Source organism: Carya illinoinensis, chromosome 7, assembly GCF_018687715.1.
Source record: "Carya illinoinensis cultivar Pawnee chromosome 7, C.illinoinensisPawnee_v1, whole genome shotgun sequence".
Classification (NCBI taxonomy): domain Eukaryota; kingdom Viridiplantae; phylum Streptophyta; class Magnoliopsida; order Fagales; family Juglandaceae; genus Carya; species Carya illinoinensis.
This window is the reverse complement of record NC_056758.1, coordinates 27641377-27656300: the sequence shown is the minus strand read 5'-3', so window position 1 is coordinate 27656300 and position 14924 is coordinate 27641377. Positions and strand designations below refer to the sequence as shown.

The 14924-nt window shown below is 39.2% G+C and overlaps 1 protein-coding gene across 5 annotated transcripts; it reads right to left on the bottom strand.

The window, feature by feature from the left end:
- Nucleotides 1-614: 614 nt before the first annotated feature.
- On the bottom strand, nt 615-14918 carry LOC122315763 (protein tas-like). 5 transcript variants are annotated; one of them, XM_043131904.1, is made up of 12 exons: nt 14726-14918; nt 14532-14631; nt 14199-14307; nt 13485-13573; nt 11464-11520; nt 11182-11290; nt 10993-11094; nt 10788-10852; nt 9801-9904; nt 9637-9701; nt 7263-7290; nt 615-1285 (listed from the first exon to the last, which is right to left on the bottom strand). In XM_043131904.1, the coding sequence occupies exons 1-12, from the start codon at nt 14781-14783 to the stop codon at nt 1125-1127; spliced, it is 1047 nt and encodes a 348-aa protein (XP_042987838.1). In that variant the 5' UTR covers nt 14784-14918; the 3' UTR covers nt 615-1124. The 5 variants fall into 5 exon arrangements, with proteins under 5 accessions (XP_042987838.1, XP_042987837.1, XP_042987836.1 ...); XM_043131903.1 differs by having other exon boundaries at nt 7236-7290; nt 9801-9898; nt 14726-14916; XM_043131902.1 differs by having other exon boundaries at nt 7236-7290; nt 14726-14911.
- Nucleotides 14919-14924: the final 6 nt, after the last annotated feature.

Genomic DNA, 14924 nt, shown 5'->3' with positions numbered 1-14924 from the left:
CTACCCACTATCAGCTCTTGTATCAGTAAAAGGGTGTGTATAACCCCTGTGCGTGTAAAAAGTGTTTTACATAGAAAATAGTTGAATCACCACGTATAAGGTGATTATAAGTTTAGAGGATGTTCTACACGGATTCTTTGTAGCGGTATTGTTCAAAGGTATAATAGATTTCTATCTCCACCTGAAAGAGGTTGAATAGTGAATTTAAAAATCTTCTAAAAGTAGCTTGAGGCGAAGACGTAGGCAGTGGGACCGAACCTCGTTAACATACTGAATTTGCTTCTCTCTTACCCTTACTCTTTATATTTATTGCTATTTCATATTTTATTTATATTTTATATTGTATATTTGATTTATAATTATTATTTTTTTAATACAATTCAATTCACTCTCTCTTGTATTAGTCATCTGAGCAACAATGACCAATGCTCATTCAACACTCAACAATAAACAAACCGAAAATATCAAGTACTACTACATTGTCATTACCAGGTGGTGCTGCAAGTTTGGGACCCAGAGCCTACGACCCAATAACTTTCTAAATCCTACGAAAGCATTTGATCACAGAAAAGCAGGAGTATGGCAATCGATGCCCACAAAACAGGCACTCAATAGGTGCAAAGTGTCACCACCATAAATTCTAAAGATATATTACTTTTTGTTAACTTCAGAAGCAACTGTTTTTTGAATCTGGGTCCACATGAGCCCCAAGTATACGAAACTAAATTGGTTCACGTGTGCTACCAACATGAACAATTATCAAGATGGAATAGTGTCCAGCGAACCTTTACTGTCATGTTTCTCTTTAAGAATTTGGATGGTGCACTCCATGCCAGGCAAAAGTTATATGGCTTCCGCACCAGCAAAGCACTTACTAAGTGGCAACCTTCTTTTGCTTTCTTAAGAAAATTTATGGTAGGACAAAAGGCAGGCTTTTGTTCCTACAAACTAATTGTAACTTATGAATTTTCCAACAAGAATGCAGGATCTTTTGCAGCCCCATGTTGCCAATAGTTTCATGAATTTAACACTAAAAGAGGAAGTGCAGGAGGTACAGGTGATCCATTTCGCCAGCCTAGTAAATCTTGCTGATTGGAAAGCAATTGAACAGCCTTAAAGATTGATCAGGGGCATGGATTAGGAAACCTTCCATGAATCTTGTTGATGTCACCAATTATTTCAGATGTGAGCTCAACTTTCATTGCATCGAGAACCTCCCGAAGCTGCCACAACGTAGTAGCCCCAAAAACAGCACTTGCAACAAGAGGATGTCTCAAAACAAAGGCTGCCAAATGAAATAAATTACTGTAGATAAATAAATAGACTAAGAATGGATAAACTATAGCTTATAAAATGATCATCCATGCTCGATATGTTCAAGGACCACAATCAATGGAGGATATTAATGATTTTCCAATTTACAGATATGTGTAGACTCTATCTAGACATTAAAGACATTCCAATATTAGAGCATCCATCAGTTGAGAAGCTCCATTCATTGAGTATGGGTTTCAAATAGTAATACCATGCACAGATAATCATAACTCCAAATACTGAGGTACATGAGAGAAAACTCAATTTTAGCAGCACATATTAAATATTTTTCTAAAGGATGGATGCTTTTATGGAATAAAATTTTCAATATCCCAAATCACAAACTAGTGGCCCCCAGTGGAAACTCAAATGTAATGACCCGGCCCAATATTTATAAGGATAATTTTATTGAGCCTAAATTATAGTTGATGGGCCATATTTGTAAGCCCAATTACAATCTATGGGATAATTTTGAATAGACCAAGTGCCTAGAGACTAATACGGTAAATTATGGGTTTTTTCTATCGGGCTCGATAATTATGTTAAAGCCCAATTGATAATTTTGGACAAGTGGGTCATATTAATTGGTATTGGGCCCAAAAATATTATCGGACAAGTTGGACTCATTTCAAAATTTGAGATCGGGCCCGGTAGGCTTATCAAGTGACTTAGTTCGTAAAATTATAGGCAAGCTTTTAAAACTCAGTTGTACCAAAGAAGGCCCAAGGCTTAAGCCCAAAATACAATACCCAACCCACATAGCCCATGCACATGCCATCTCTTCCTGTGCCCTAGGGTTACGACGATACATGTATATAAATACATAAGTATACACACACACATGCACAATAGCCGAGTCACGAACAACACATCGGTTTCCCTTCCACAAGAGCCTCACCGCCACAGCACCTAGCAAGCACTTTCCAAGCCCCTCCTCAAGATTCCTCCACGCTAACCCAAATCGTAAACCACCGTCCTACCCAAACCTCAAGCCCCATGATGGCAGCACACCATCAACACAAGCCACTGCAGTTCAAACTCATATACAGCGTCAGTTACTCCTCAGCCTTCCAACCTCCACAAAAAATGTCAATCCTATCACTGACGGCCACACAAGCTAGAGACACCAAGCCACAAATCGACCCTTACACAAGTGAACTGAGAAACCATCATGTCAAAGACTCAAAAGCCTTCACCGAGGCAACCACAGGAGACACCCAACCACCATCCAGGGACGCCTAAAATCACTGCAAGAGACCAACGTGAACATAGCCCCGACGCAGCCCTATTTCACGCCCCGACATAGCTTTATTTCACGTCCCGACACGGCCCTATTTCACGTAAACAAATAGAGCTAATTCGCTCACCCGTCTCCTCCATGTCTCCTCCTCCCTCAACCACAAAACACGCCGGCAACCATGGATACTTCTGGTCAGCCACTTTCCATCACCTTGTGCTGCCCCTATTTACTCTCTCTCTCACACTCACAAAAACTTCCGCCAATGCCGTAGTCCTTGGCCCGCCCAACTCCCTGCTCTGTCGCATGTTCCCTTCTCTCTCGGTGAGTATGGAACTCTCCTCTCTGTCGTGGCTTTTCTCCCCAAACATATTTTTCACCCAAAGACGTTTCCTAAAGTCGTTTAGTCCCCGAACATTCCAAGAAATGATCCTGGGATTCATGGGAAACCGTTGAGAGCCCTCTCCTTGCCTTTGTCTTTGAAGGCACTCCCTTCCTGGATTTGTAATTAATAATACACTCCAATCTTTTCAACTCCCTCTCCTTTTTAGAAGTTGATCTGGCCAAAGCAGATTGACCAACCTTAATAGCAATACGTAGAGCTCTAAACTGCTCCTCAAATCCGTCGCAAGAAATTCCAATGCAGTTTCTGATTTCTTCCACCTTCCTCAACACCCAGTCAAAAGATTTGCTTAGCCATTCAATGCCTGGGTTAAAAAAGCACAAAGGAACAGGATTGAGATCTTCATCCGATTCAAACAACTCTCTAGATTCACAAGATTCAAAACCTTCACCTCCACCAATCACCATCTGTAAGTCAAATTTATAAACTGAGTGCATGGAACCTCATAAATAGACCTCTCAACCCCCCTTAGCCCTTCACCACATTCATCTTCTACCTCATCTACATTCCTTGGCACACGATCTATGGAGGATACCTCATTCCCAACAACATGATTGGAACTTGACCTTGTAGAATCCCCAGAAGAACCTCCAACCTCCGTTGCACCATTATGGGGCAAACACGCCGTCGGATTGCTACTAGGAGGGTCACCATCACCCGTCGACCTCTTCTATGAAGTCAGAGGCTGGATCAAAGCAGCCACCTAATTGGGTTGATCCCTCCTACTTTTCGCGATATTGAATATCCCATTCGCCGTGTTTACTGTAGCAAAACTCGTCGTCGGAATACACCCACCGCAGATGACCCATTATGTGAAGACAAACCAGACCACAGAGTTGCCGTAGGCTTGGGCTGAAGCAATTATCCTTGCAGGCTAGTATCACTCTAAGGCCCACCACTATGATGTTTCTTATGTGTAACAGGCCTCTGGTATGGGCCTCTAACAAGCCCAACTCCTTCATTTGTGATAGAAACCTTAGGCCCAGGCAACCCCCCTTCACCTTAACTATTGTCCCACTTGACTAGATGAAATTTGAATTCATCCCTAAGTCCACTCCAAAGGAAATCACGATGCAGTTTCTCAATAAGCGTAGCCACACTCGCTGGAATTGGAAACGAGGATAAAAAATAAATAGGAAGATTGGAAAGTGTGCTTTTGATTAGAGTAATCCTACCACCTTTTGGCAGAAATAATCTCATCCAACTTGTCAATCTTCGTTCAATTTTTAGCCCTGGAGGCAACCCCCAAATGAAAACCTTACTTTTATTATGTTTACATTGTGATGGGTTTCTTATTGAGTCTTCAACTGATTTTAGTTTCATTTCATGTTTTTAACCGCCCAGGTGAGGGTGATGATCAATACGAGCAGGCAAGCCAAGCTTAGAAGGAGCAGACTAAGAACCTAGTGACTTTATTGTGTGATTGTCTTTTCCATTTTAGTTAGGGGTGAAAAACCGACCCCTTGGGCGTGGTTTTTGCGCAAAACCGCCGCCGACCGATGAGAGGGAAAACGGTGGAGCAATCAACCGTAACCGGTCGATGGGGAGGAGAACAACCGGCCGTATCAACTCCGGCGGTTCACGGTCAGTTCTCGATTCCCCCCTGGCAGTGGCGTTCGTTTGAGAGAGTAGATAGAGAAAGGGTTGCAGAGGAGAGAGAGAGAGAGAGAGAGAGAGAGAGAGAGAGAGAGAGAGAGAGAGAGAGAGAGAAACGAAGAAACGGGGAAGTAGAACGAAGAAGACGACGATATAATATCTAAACGGCACCGTTCGGTTTAATACCAAACAACGTCGTTCTACTTATATTTTTGCACCTTATAGACAAAACGACGCCGTTTGGTTTAATAACAAACGGCGTCATTTAATTTGTGTGTAAAACACAAATGTAGGAGTAAAATGACGCCGTTCCACTTAAACTTAAGTGGAACGGCGTCGTTTCATATTGATATAATTTAAAAAAAAAAGGTATTATTACATCGGCTGGTTCAGCAGTTTGAGCAGGCCTCAAACCGCAACTGAACCGACGATAGGCAGTTTTGTTAAAACTTTGCCACCAACCGACCGGTTCCTTGGCGGTTTTGGCCGGTCTGAGTCGGTCACGGCCGGTTCCACGGTTTCTTCTACACCCCTAATTTTAGTTGATTTGTGAATTTTGGTTATGTCTTGTTTAAGACATGATTTATTTTATCAACTCTTTTTTTTTTATAAGTAATTTATTTTATCAACTCTTTTATGTGATAAACAATGTTTTATTTAATTAAGCAAGTCTCTTGCCTGGCTTTATTTACGTAAGCACATGATATTCCTAACCATAGGGAGGGGGTGTTACATCAAAGCACAGACAGAAGAAATTCATTTCATCTGACTGACAATTAACATAATAAGAGCAAAGGTAAAGCAAGATTTCTATCTATCAGGTAAATTGAACAAATTTCATATCACTATAATCAATTATAAATACTTTGCATCAGATATTTGAATTTGTGCAAAAATTACCAATAAAAAAATTGTGTAAAAATCACAATTTTTTCCCTATCACTTGCTGAACCCAGGCCAGACTTCCAAAATGATTCAGCTGAACAAACAGAAGGCAACATCTTCCCTGTAAATGGACTGGCTTCTACTTTCTATGTATTTAAAAATGTTCTAGCCTTCAGAGTTTTCAAAGAAGTTGCAACGAGATTTCCTCTCTTTTTTTGTGTTTTTTTTTCTTTTTTTTGGGGGGGGGGGGGGGGGGGGGGGGGGGCAAGGGAATAGATGAAGAATTCAAGTTTCACTTGGTGAATTGGGCTACAATTTGTACCCCAATATGCGAAGGTGGGTTGGGAATTCGTAATTTGTTGGTTTTCAACAAGGCTTTATTGGGTAAGTGGCTAAGGAGATACCATGAGGAGAGGGGAGCTTCGTGGAGAGTTATCATATATTTAAAATATGGTGGATTGTGGGGAGGATGGTGCTCGAATGAGGTGGAGCTTTGGAAACACATCTGAAGAGGCTGGACAAACCTCCATCGATACACACGTTTGGCAGTTGGGCATGGTTCCAAAATTAAATTCTGGACTGATTTATGGTGTGGAGATCGAGTCCTCAAGGAAGCTTATCCAACAATTTACAGCATCACACGAAGACAGGGGGCCTTCAGTAGCAAACCTCATGGACCTTTCTAGTGGCTCTCCCCAATGGAATATCACGTTCCTTAGAGCTGCCCAAGACTGAGAAATTTACACTTTTACAGATTTCTTTAATCTGGTGTACAGTCGTATTATAAGTCCCTTATGAAACATTCTGCAAGATCATTTCTATGGAAGAACATATGGAGGACCAAAGCTCCCCTAAAAGCCTCTTTTTTTGTATGGACAACTTCATTAGGGAAGATTCTCACCTTACACAATCTACAGAAACACCAAATCATGGTGTTGGATTGGTGTTATATGTACAAGAACAGTGGAGAGTCGGTGGATCAGTTATTACTGCATTGTGGTGTAGCCATGAGTTTGAGGAATGATATATTTGCTAGAGCAAGGCTCCATTGGGTGATGCCACAAAGGGTCATTGATTTTTTGGCCAGCTAGCAAGCCATCTGAGGTACCACTCAAATTGCAATTATGTGGAAGATGGTACCAATGTCTATGGTGGTGCATACGGATGGAGAGGAATAGTCGAGGTTTTGAGAATCGTGAACATACAATCGACGAGATTAGAACTTTATTTTTCATACTCTACTCCATTGGTCGATTGTAATAAAATTTAAATGCATGAATGTACATTATTTCCGTGCATCTTTAGACACTCATGCGTAGGTGTCTCTCTTGTATATATCCAGTGTACTTGGCTCCGCCTATTTTAATAAAAATTTTATTTACTGATAAAAAAAAGAAATAGAAAAAGAGTTGTCAAAACTAGTCCAGAGTCCAGACAACAAACCCTATCCCTTGTGGCTATGGGCAATGGTTTCCTCTCATTATGGCAATCTGTATGGTTAGTTCCATAAGTGCTGTGCCACAGCATCAACCGAATTCATATTTTATAATGATCAGTCATATGATGATTATTCGCATGCATAGCAACAGCAACTTCCATCATATTTAGAAGTAACTCATAGAGTGCCCTGAGATTCATAGAATTATGAGGTAAAAGGGAAATTGACAACAAGTGGGAAAGCTACAGAAATTAATCACCATATTGAAGAACATATCTACACGCACTAATAGATGGCATGATATTTTTTTTTATTTAAGTGGGTATACATGGCATGAGAGAGTGAGAGGAAGGATATCAAACCAATTGCAAGGGATACAGGATGCAGACCATATTTTCCAGCAATATGAAGATATTCCTGCCCACAGAGAGAAAGTATAGAGGAATCAGTCAGATCAACATGCACAGGGCAGACATGAAAATATTGCTAACCTAAACAATGAAAGCGGCACAGATCCACAAAATACACGAAAAAGTATGTATTCTTCATTGCTCTGAAAAGACAGTGCAAGCCATTAATTGCTATACAATGGTATGTGATAATCAGATTCAAACAAGTCTAACAGAAAAATCTGCTTAAACAATCACCATTTCCCAATCAAGTTTCAGACCAGTCTTTATTTCTGCTACTGGTCAACAATTAATCATGAATAAAGATTTCACTTTTGGGTTCTGGTGAAGGATGTGAGGGATATCAACTGCCTGGCGGAACTTTTGGGTTGTAGAATTGCTTCTCTCTTTCCTATGAAATATCTTGGTCTTCCGTTGGGGGGCCTTTTTCAAGGCTAAGAAAATTTGGGATGGCGTTATAGAGAAGATTGAGAAAAGATTGGCGGGTTGGAAGCGGCTATACTTATCAAAAGGGGGGTAGAATCACTCTTATCAAAAGTACCCTTTCCAACTTTCCTACTTATTTTCTTTCATTACTCTCATTATCTATAGGTGTGGCAACTCGAATTGAGAAGTTATTTAGAGCATTTTTGTGGGGAGGTGTGGGAGAGGAGAATAAAGTTCATCTTGTGAGCTGGAATAGAGTTTGCTGTCCCATTGTTACTAGAGGTTTAGGGGTTCAAAATTTGAGTATTTTTAATAAGGCTTTATTGGGAAAGTGGCTGTGGAGGTTTCAAATGGAAGGGAATCGATGTGGAGGGAGGTTACTGATTGAAAATATGGGGGTGATTGGGGGGTTGGTGTTCTAAGGAGATTAGGGGGACTTACGATGTGAGTCTTTGGAAATTTATTAGAAAGCGGTGGGAGGATTTCTTGAAACAAATTAAGTTTGATGTTGGAGAGGGTTCAAGAATTCATTTCTAGTTTGATGTTTGGTGTGGTGAACGTGCTCTTTTTAGAGTGTTTCTGGCTATTTTTCGAATGGTTGCTAATCAAGCAGGCATCTGTTTCAGATTTGTTGATCCGATCTAATGGAGCTGTGCAATGGGATGTTAGCTTTACTTGAGCTGTTCAGGATTGGGAACTTGATGAGGTTGCAGATTTTTTCAGTTTTTTGTATTCTCTGCATATTGGAGGAAATGAGATGTGGATCGAATATTATGGAAGCATACGGGGAGTAAAAAGTTTTCGATTCGGTCATATTATAAGGTGTGTTGACTGTTCAGGACCACCTTCTTTTCCGTGGAAGGGTATTTGGAGAGTTCATGTGCCGTCCAAAGTTGCCTTTTTTATTTGGACTGCATCACTTGGGAATATTTCGACGATTGATAATTTGAGGAAGCGTGACATGATTGTTATGGAGTGGTGCTTCATGTGTAAGAAATATGGTGAATCAATGGATCATTTACTTTTACATTGTGAGGTAGCTAAAGCTTTATGGGATGGTATATTTAGTAGAGCTGGGCTGGTTTGGGTAATGCCTAAGAAAGTGGTGGACTTACTTGAGTGTTGGAATAGGCTTCATAGTTGTTCTCAAGTGGCAACTGTGCGGAAGATGATTCCTTTGTGCATTATGTGATGTATTTGGCTGGTAAGGAATGGGTGGTATTTTAATAATAAGGAGCGCACTGTAGAGGAAATCTGGAAATTTTTTGCGTTCTCCTTGCTTCAATGGTTCTCTGCTATTGTACCTAATGATGGACTGTTCATGAGTTTTTGTTCTCTGCCATAGGCAAAATTCGCCATTTTCCCACATTGGATAATTGGTGATTGCCTGGTATTGTAACTTGTATGTAACATAGAAGTGAACTATTGATCATCATTTGCTTCATTGTGAAGTGACAAATGCTCTGTAGAATTATACTTTCAGTCTACTTGGAGCGACTCGAGTCATGCCTAGAAGCGTAGTGGATCTTCTTGCACGTTGGAGAGGATAGTTTCATCGCATCATTGTAAAGTTTCAAGGAAATTGATTCCTTCTTGCCTAATGTGGTGTCCATGGAGAGAACAAAATGATTGCTGCTTTGAGGACTAAGAAATTAGTGGATGACTAGAATTTATTTATTTTCACTAAAACCCTGTTTCTTTGGGTGGTCAGTCATATTTGGGATAATGATCTTCGATATCAGGACTTTCTTTGTTTTTTCTTCTAATGTTTAGGTGTATCTATCAAATACTCTTTGGGGACTTGGATGTCACAACCTGATGAGATTGAATCAATTACATTTACTTATTTAAAAAAAAAAAAAAAAACTATACAGCTTCTTAATAAGCCCCAGACTACTAAAATAAAATCTGATGAGCATCTGCTTACCATGCTAGCTGCTTTTATGATGTTATTGGACAGGTTATACCTCGAATCCGCTTCTGAATACCTACCTGAGAAGGATGAACAAAACAGCAGCTCCACATGAGAAAAGCTCACTAGTATTTTGCAGATAATTGCCAAGTATTAATGTAGGTAATTTGATTAGTAACCTTTAAAAAGATTCAACCGAGCATGTGCTGAACCCCCATCAGGCAAAAAATACTTCCCTGAGAGAATGCCCATCGCCAGGGGGCTGTAGGCCAATAAGCTGATCCTAAAAATATAATGGAAAGGAGGTCAATAATCCTTGGCAGAAAAATCCTTGCCCCTATATACATCTTCAAAGTCCCAAGTTTAAGTATCATTAATTAATTTTCCTGGTTCCCATCAATAATAATCACGTCCACAAATCACTTCTTTTTAGTTTAATCCTTCTTGCACCACTCCGGAAAAAGAGGATATGTAAACCAAATTCGAAATCATTAGCAATGAATTCCATATACAAGTGGGAAAGCACCAACGCAATGCATATTGAATCAAATAGTAAATCTTCTCTTGAAGCCAGAGGCAGCTGCTTTTTATAAGTATGGAAAATCTTATTCAAAGTGCAAAGGGACACAACCCAATAGGAGACACCCAACTATAGGGAAGGAGAAAAAGAACACAAATCAATAAATTCTAGAAAGCTATAGGAGCTGAAACTAATGTGTGCCGCCATCGATACATAAAGAGAATTGAACATAAGGACTCGTAACTCTATCGCTGTCCTCTCCCAATCTTCAAAAATCCAGGCATTGTGCTCCACCAAGTACACCAAATGAGACATAAGGGACCATCTTCTAAGCCTCAGAGTTGGTATGACTACTAATAAGACTATGCCAAGTGGCCTTCATTGAATCATGTTGCTACTTCAAACACCCTGAACATTACTTTCACGATTCCAATGATGCCAACATATTCAACATGTTTAATTAATAGTCATAAACCCAAGAAACTCCTCGTAACTATAACTGAATGCCATAACCTTTTTTAAAACAGCTTTATTCAGAAATTAGCTTGTGTAAGTTGAGCAAATTTTAAATGTCATTTCATACACGATAAGATCAGTTTAAATTCCACCCTAAATCATCAATACATTGACATAAACACATGACTACCTCTCATGGTGACAGCACTCAGCCATTCCAGAATCAAAAGTTCGACAAAGCAAGCTGTATGAGTTCTATCAAAGAGACAGTGAGTTGTACATAAGCCTTGTAATCAACAAAGTAAAGAGAGAAAAATAGCAAGAGAAATGGAGGAATAGGAATAAGAAAACAGAACAGGAAGCCTCATGGTTCTGAACCAGATGACTCACACAACCTGTACTGATACTATCCTAGGACGACGAGAAGCCCTTTCAGCTATCTGGATGGACTTCATGACACCATATGGGGTTTCATTACTGAGACCAGTGTATCTGATCTACAAACAAAAATTTCCATTATACTTCGAAAGTTCACGTTATCTACAGAAAAATATAGAGGCAAAACCGATGATATCATCACTCACCTTACCAGCATCAACAGCTCTGCCAAGAGCATCAAGTTGTTCCTCTATGCCAACTGAACTGAACTGTCGGATTGGATCATATTCAGTTTCTCCAAACATGGGAACATAGCTACAAAATCAGCCATTAGTTAATTCAAGAGTTTGGGTTGGTGTGATAGGAAAAAAAAAAAAAAAAAACTGAAAGATGAGCATTATTTTTTTCATATATCCTCAAATATTGTGCCTAGCCATGCAGCTACTTTAATGCCTACAAATATTTGAGGTAAAGATCCACATACAAACCGATCTGGCCAATGAATCTGATAAAGATCAATGTAGTCTGTTTGCATGCGCAGCAAGCTGCACCAATACGATAAATAACTCATCAGACCATGATACAAATCACTTAAAAATAACTGTAAAACATCTGATCCTCCATAATGCTATAACGATTCCATTAAAAGAAACCATGAGTTGTAACTCTTAGGTAAAAATATCATACTAACACCAAATATAACATTGTATAACTTCAACATGAGTTCTAGGTTTTTTCTGTTGTATAAATTCAGTGTACTTGGGTTATGCCTATTTCTATTAAAAAAATGTAGTATATCTCTTAGCTGCCAAGAGAGGGTTTTAGTGGCCACAAATTGCTGCTGTGGAAGATGGTCCCCATTTGTCTATTGTGGTGTATACGGAGGACAAACAATAGAAACTTAGAAGATTGTGCACGGTCACTGGATGAACTCAACACTTTCTTCTATAAAACTCTGTTCCTTTGGGCACCTATCAAAATCTCTGTTCCTTGGGCAATAACTTTAGATTTTAATGAACTAAGTCTCATGATTTCCTTGTATCGGTTTCTAATTCCAACTAGGTGTTTGCCTGTATCTGTGTACCTGGGCTTCGCCCATTGTTATAATTAACAAAATTTACATCTACTTATTGAATAAAAACAGAAGACATTGTATAACTTTTGCTTAATGTTATTTTGGGAAGCATAGGCAATGGCCACTGATAATACTATATGTTGGAGAAATATCATCCCACACTCTTTAGGCCCCATTAGCGGGGATATCATATTGGAGTACAAAACCTAGTTCAGCGATAGTCAAATGGAAACTTATGCTTCCAAATCAATGTTCTTTCAATCAAGATGGAATAGCATTTACATACACTAGGAACGTTTTGAAAACATGGAACGTTCTCTGGATGAGCTTAGAAGTTTCTTCTTCCATTCTTTATTTCTTTGGGCATCTTCTTGTGTTCTTAATGGAGCATGCTTCAATGACTTTCTGAAATCTCTTTCTAGCTCCTTTTTGTGTACCTAGGTGTTTGCTGTTTTTATACCTCCTGTATACTTGGGCTATGCCTATTTACTTCTATTAATAAAATGTTATCTTAATTATAAAATAAAATAAAAAAAAATTGGTGTGGCTTCAGTTATGCCTTTGAGGGTGATGGATTTATTAGCCTGCTGGAAGAATATCCAAGGCTGCCCCCAGGTGGCTGCAGTTTGGAGGATGATTACTTTGTTCATTAAGTGGTGTATTTGGATGGAAAGAAATGATCAATGCTTTGAAGATAGGGAGCGCACGTTGGAGGAACTTCGGAACTTTTTTGTACACACCTTATTGCTTTGGCTTTCAGCCATTGTGCTTAATGGAACTAGTGTTCATGATTTTCTGTCTTTATTTTTTGGTTCCTAGAATGTATTTAGGTGTTCTTTTGTATACTATGTAGACAGGCTTTGTCTACTTCATTCGTATCAATAAAATTTTCATTTTACTTATCAAAATAAAATTTAAAAAAGAAAAAAGAAAAAGCATTTACATACACTAGAGCATTCTTTTGGAGGACTGGTTAGTTTCAAGAATGTTAATGTCCATTTCCTTCTAGATAGATGTCTCTCTTGTATGCTTCCTGTCTACTTCAGTTGTGCCTTTTGCACCTTATATAAAAGAATTATTACTTATAAAAGAATGTAGATGTCCAAAACTTGAATCTACTGCAGACTGAACTAAGTATGGCTGAGCAAACATGCTAAGACAAGACAATAAATCATGAGAGATTATCTTCATCATACAAGAGAACCAAGAGATGACTACCCAGGGGCGTGGGAGTAGGTGGGGATGGGACTAACAAATACCTCAATGTAATAAGAATTAAAAAATTAAAGAAAATAGCAAGCTGGCCAACATATATTGCGTATATAAAATGCAAACAATTAGGACTAATTTCTCACTAGTTTAGTCCATCTGATGCCGTTAATACAAGATATTCGTGCTTACAACAACTTCACATAAGTAGGTGTAAAAACAAACCTGTTGTCAATGGCCTTGGTAATATTCCAGGCATCTAAGCACATTGGCCCACCTCGTATCCAGGTCATCTGCCCAGATGGTCCAGTCACCTAGATAGAAACAATTCACAATGTTCAAAGCTCGAATTTCAAATGATTATCAAAAAGTAACATGGATCATAACTGTCTATTAAAGCTCACAAATCTCCTACTTTATACAGCCTTACTGTCATTACAGTAGTACACTAGGGTCAGACCAGTACGAAATCTCTCACCTTAATCTAGAAATATACCTCAGTGTTTTACCCCTCACCCAAAAGAAATAATTATGGAGCAAAAACCAAATTTGACAAAAGAAATTCAGATTGAAATGCCTTCACAATTGCCTAAAAAAATAGCACAAAATTGTACATTTCTGTGACATTTAAGTTTTACCGATCCTAAGAGCACGTCTAACCGAAAGCAATCGCATACAGAGCAGAAATTTTCACAGGGGACTACTATAGAAACCCTCAACAAATTGTGAAATTGGTCATATACTAGTATTGAAAATTTGGTCTTCAATCTTCATACAGATAAGTGACTAAACCAAAAACAGAAGGGAAGATAAGACTTCAGAGCAAAGCAATAAAGTAAATACATTAAAGATGACCCCTTTGGGACTAACTCAGTAATAGGCTACCCAGAAGTAAGCCATACACCATAAAAGTCAACAGTTTTAGAGTTGAGTTGAGACCTTCGTGGCCAAGACGACGCGATCCCTAGAGATTTTCCTGTTTCTAACCCAACGGCCCAGGTACTCTTCGCTCCTACCCTGAGTCTCAGCACGCTGAGGCACTGGATACCTACAAACATAGCAACGTACCCAGAAGTTGAATCTAAAAAACATATAGAACTTAAGAAGGGCGACCAGAATTTTTATTTATTTATTTATTTTATAGGTAAAAATCCAGAATTATGGCATATAAATGGGCGTAGCCGCAGAAAGCCGAACTTGAAAAAGAACAAAGCCTTTCAAAAAAAAAAACAAGAATCCAGAAAGGAACCTTAAGGGATAAAGGGGGTATACATTTCTGCAGAGTCGAAGAAGTTGATTCCGGCACTGAAAGCTTCGTCGAGAAGGTGAAAGGACTGGGGCAAGCTGTTTTGCTCACCAAAAGTCATGGTTCCTGAGGAAAACAAAAAAAATATGAGTGCATAAAGTTAATCTCGGTTTGAAGAATTCGAGAGTAGCGACTGCCATAAAAGAGCAGAAGTAGCTACCTAAGCAAAGCCTTGAAACTGTCAGATTTGGAGCGAGGTTGAAGAGAGGAACAGACATTGTGTCGTGTGAGCAGTGGGCGACGCAATGAGAGATGAAAAGCAATCGTAACTAGTTTCAAGTTTGCTGATATAAGCGCCAAGTGAGGAGTAAACCCAATTATCCAACCAAAAAGGAAGCGAGAGGAGTAAAGTCAAGAAG